The 4,940-nt window shown below is 48.4% G+C and overlaps 1 protein-coding gene across 2 annotated transcripts in view; it reads left to right on the forward strand.

Annotated features, from left to right (window-relative positions):
- The window catches only part of LOC106821084 (amine sulfotransferase-like), a 19,320-nt gene that overhangs the window by 2,430 nt on the left and 11,950 nt on the right, over positions 1-4,940 (forward strand). The window contains exons 1-3 of one of the 2 annotated variants that reach the window (XM_014825733.1): positions 3,638-3,686; positions 4,038-4,258; positions 4,739-4,837. In XM_014825733.1, coding sequence (XP_014681219.1) covers positions 3,658-3,686; positions 4,038-4,258; positions 4,739-4,837 — 349 coding nt within the window. In that variant the 5' untranslated portion in view covers positions 3,638-3,657. Of the gene's footprint in view, positions 1-3,637; positions 3,687-4,037; positions 4,259-4,738; positions 4,838-4,940 lie in introns of those variants that run through there. The other variant, XM_014825734.1, reaches the window with a different exon arrangement.

Consider the following 4,940-nt stretch of genomic DNA (forward strand, 5'->3'; position numbering starts at 1 on the left):
GCCAGAAAGAAGGATCTCTCTCGCGCTCTCTCTCTCTTTCTCTCTCTCTCTCGCTCTCTGTCTCTCTCTCTCGCGCGCGCGCTCCCTCTCTCTCTCTCGTTGGCTCTCGCTCTCTCTCTCTCTCTCTCTCTCTCTCTCTCTCTCTCTCTCTCTCTCTCTCTCTTTCTCTCTCTCTCTCGCTCTCTGTCTCTCTCTCTCGCGCGCGCGCTCCTCCTCTCTCTCTCGTTCGTCGTCTCGTCTCTCTCTCTTCTCTCTCTCTCTCTCTCTCTCTCTCTCTCTCTCTCTCTCTCTCTCTATTTGGCTCTTGCTCGAGAGAGAGAGAGTAAGAGGGGGAGAGGGAGTGAGATAGATAGTCAGAGAGCGCATGTGTTCATCTCACATTTCAAATTCACATTCACTCGCCCTGCTGTTTTCGACAATGTCTGTCCACCGTAGGCCAATGCGTTATAACTATTATAGCACCCATAACCTGGCAATTTAATTTCACAAATGTTTTCAATTGGGTAGCAATTTCGGGTTTATACGTCATAGAACGCGCGACGAATTCCCCGGCTCCTTTTTACTATAAGAATTACGTCTTTTTATGCCAGATAATTGCACGTTTGATCCGGTCCGAAGCTTCGTACACCTGTCGCGTGTACATTAGAAACCATTAGTTTATACTGCGCCACAAATTCCAGCAGTCTGCGGGCGCGCCACGCAGGACGCGAGAGCTAGGACAGTTAGTCGGGGGGTTTAGGACAGCAATCGTGCGGGAGAGAAAGAGAGAGTGTAGCGCCATGATATATCGAAGACTCGCGGTGACTCGCCGCACGAAGTTGCAGCAACGGTGCGCCATTTGTTTTGGCAAGCGCTTCCTGCGACTGCCTGCGTCCCGCTAGCCGCGATGAAACATCCCTTCAGCCGGCCAAAATATTTACGGGTACAATTTAAGCCTTCGTCCGCCGTCGGTGCTGCTGGTGCTGCAACTGCTGCTAATACTACTACTACTATTACCATGAACATGTGTATAGAACATATGCGTGTATTTCTATACATATGCTGGATGCATAAAATACGCGTCATAAATGTGCGTGGTGTGTGTACGTATGCGTGTGCGGGTGTTTGTGCGTATATGCGTGCGTGGATATGTTGTGCGTGCATGATGTTGTGCGCGCGTGCGTATACGTATACGTGTGTACGTGCGTGCGTTTTAGTTTTCTCTGTGTGTTCTCGTTCGCTACCAGCGTGTGTTCGCATGTGATCATAGCAAACGGGCATGCCAACGATCTCACGACGACCGCTTATGTTTCAAGCCCATGTGTGGAAGTGTCGGACCTACATCATGAGTTCCGCGCACATTCCTGCTACTCGAGGACATACCAATGAGCTCGCATTCCCATCTCGAGACCAAGAACCTGTGTGTACACGTAGACACGGGGGCGCTTGTGGGTTGTGTGTGTGTGGGGGGGGGGAGTTGCAGGTCGGGCGGACAGAACAGACACGAACGCCTATAGACAACATATAACACTAAACAAATTCACCGAGCAGCGTATCTCGGTTACCCAGCTCGGCGATGTTAATAGAGTCTCAGCGCTGTCCAAACTGGACCACTTTCAACTTCTTTTCAGCCGCCGGGTCGCCGGAATGTGGGCCCTTTGTACCGCCTGGGATCGGACAGCAAAAGAAAGCCTTAACCCCTTTGGTCACCGCACGTACATAGCGTTTACTCTCGGCGCGGTGAGCTCTGTCGTGCATCTACCGATGCGCCACCCACTACTATACGCGCCACGTCTCGAAGCGAAATGTCTTGGAGCATGATATGAGTAATATTAGCATAATTTCAACGCTCGTACCCGTGAGAGGAGATCTCGCCTGTCTCTCGCAGAGTATATGTATCTCATCGTCACATATACGTGGTTTTCCTGGGGATTGCGATCGGCGAACACTGGCCGCATACACGCGCACACGTATATGTACACACGCGCGCGTTGGAGGGGAAAGTCTGGTATGCGGCAAAAGGTATGCATGCAAGCAGCGCCATGTGGACACGCGGGACATCCAATCCTCTGGATTGTAGCGGGTATTTACATTCGGCCGCGGGTCTGGAATATCTCTCTACAACGAAAAGCAGCACGCACGCAGACGAGAGAGCGCGCGCACACGTAGCGAATATGGTGAGACTGTGCAAACTCCTATACAGGGGCCAGTTCGGCGAAATTGAAGCGTCACGCGCGGACCGAGCATGTGGAGGGGTGGGGGTGAGGGTGGTCACACACCCGCCTCACCGAAACCGCCCGAAACGCGACGGTTTGCAACCGAGTTACAAGCAATTCGATCCGACATGAAATGGCGCGTATTTACGTTATCATTTAGCCGCTACATGTTCGCCGACCGAAAACATGCGAGTCGGGGAAGCGGGGCGTTTGTAAGTGATAGCGGCAGGGAAGCGCAGGTCGCCTCCGGCCGCGGGCCTACCATCAAAGCTGCCGATGCCTCCCGCCAGCGCTGCACTCGGATCTGATCTCGAGCGGGTGCCGTGTGACCCCCGACCGGACAGCAGTTCCGGGGGTGGAAGTAGTCCCCCGGGGGTGAAGATCTCGGAAAAACTCGCTTGTTTTGAAAGGTATGTGTGGAGCGGCGATGTGTTTGCATCGTTCTCACGCGGCAGTGACCGTCTGCCCGTACGCATGCACGAGCAGGCGACCTACGAAGACCTCGCATATATCTATCTATCTTCTCAAGAACACGATAACAAATAACTAATGGTGAACGAAAATAAATCAATGTAAGAGTTCGGGCGATCGGGGGTTTCCAGTGCCAGTTTGACCGCAGAATGACATTTTCTGTGAAGAATGTCAGTTGATGTCAGTCGCGTTATCCTTAGTTTTAATAAAGAGAAAAAGACATCACGGCTTGTACGCACACTATTTTTAATGTGCGCGTGAGTATTGTATTATTGCATTGTTTTATCTATCATAACCAGCAATATTACGCAATTCCCACGGTTGGCTACATTCAATAGAAACCAGACACATAACCTAGAATACACGAATGTACACAACGTGCGAAAATCAGTTTCTGACTGATATGATGTAGCAGCGACATCTGTCGGCCAATAATTAATGACCCTTTATTTTGGTTTTGGTGCGCTACTAGACAGTACTGTTGACTCGCGTCCGGCCATATAATTATATAGATGTAATAATCAGTAATTACTCTTTTAATTAAAATTTAAAAGGCACTGAAACGAAGACGATAGATGGTTGCATTCGTGTAGACTGGTGTGGTTGGCTTTTGAATCGCTAGCTAATTCGTTAAATAGCAGGTACAAAGAAATATAAATACGATTATATAGTACGATATATAAGTACGCAGAATGCAGTGCGTAGAAATAAACCTAGCATGTAGAAATGTGATCGGCCAATAGAATACGATTAGCTTTACATCAAGAACATGGGGTAGTTTCTTCGACAGTGACGCGCCAAAGGCAGAACGCTCATTCCGAGAGGAGTACTGTATTATTGTCGCGGCATTACGTTGTGTCTTTTACGCGGTTTCGAATTAGCTTCTTCTTCCTCTTATTTGGGTGTTATTAGATATAATTTCCTTTAACCACGAAACGCCGCAGAATTTCAAAGGAAGTGTAATGCTGATAATGTGATTATTCCATGTTATATGTCATGCTGCAATTACGAGATGTGCGGGTAAGAATAAGCGATCCAGAAAATATTTGACCTGAATATACAGCAGCTTAAAATTGTTGGAGGAATTCATAGGCGCGTTGCATGTGTTAGCTCTGTTGGTGAGCTAGATAAGAAATTCTGTAGCTTATCATTATTCTAGACTTGCTAGTACAGGTACTTTGTGCATACAGTGCAACAACAAACAGTGCAAGGAAGTGTGACGTAGAGTGCATATTGCAGACTACAGCCGAGCACGCAGTTTAACGTGGTAACTTAAGCGGTAAATCAGGGAAACTGCTCTTTCTTGCTATTTGCCGGACAGAGCAGCTTGTGAGGTGTTGCACCGAACCGCTCTACGTTTCTACTATTCAGACGAAGGCTGTTCACAGGCACCTCCACGATGCCGTCGCTTCCCAACATGTCTACCATCGACACGAAGCTTGTGGTAGTCGGAGTAGCGGCAACGGCTGCCGTTGGCATAGCAACGTACGCGTTTTCCTTGTACAGAAGAATGCAGAACAAAATAGCTGGGCTCAAGTCGGTGAAGATCGAGGGTCCTCCAGCACTAACGCTGTACCAAGCGCCGGGCACTCGTAAGTGAATATGTGTGCGTGCGCGTGCGCGTGCGTGCGTGTGTGTGGGCGTGTCTGTGCGTGCGTGATTGTGTTTGTTGTTTGAAGAGGCCGTCCTAACACATATTCAGTACAATTGTTGTATATAATGTGTTGTAATCCTCAGCATGGTGACTTCACGACATTCATGAGAGTGTTATATAGATCACTATATCTGTCAGTGAAATATTTTAAAATATAATCCTCTGATACGGTCGATAACGGTCGATGATCAATTAGAATGTTAAAATTAAACATGCCTGCTGTCATTTAATAGACCCATTACACAGCTGCTAATATTCGTTCCTATCTGTTGCGGTAGTACAGTACTAAATATCAGACGCGGGGGGAAAGTTGATGCTTCCTAGCTAGTTGGGGTTTCCCGGGAGCACGAATATCCTGATATCACTACATTGGCGCATGGAATAAACATAAAATTGTATTCTGCTGTGCGCTTTGCAGGTATTTACTGTCGGGGAGCTCAAATTTTAATGCAAGACGCTATCGACAACCTGGAGGTTTATCCAGAGGACGTCTGGGTCATCACATACCCCAAGTGTGGTGAGTTCCAGATCACACTTACTAGTCATGCGTATCGCTCATAGGGTCTATGTCCCCCAGGGTACTGCCGGAACGTATCCTGGATACGGTCCGGTATACCGGA

The sequence above is a fragment of the Priapulus caudatus genome, unplaced genomic scaffold (assembly GCF_000485595.1).
Source record: "Priapulus caudatus unplaced genomic scaffold, Priapulus_caudatus-5.0.1 Scaffold58, whole genome shotgun sequence".
NCBI lineage: Eukaryota > Metazoa > Priapulida > Priapulimorpha > Priapulimorphida > Priapulidae > Priapulus > Priapulus caudatus.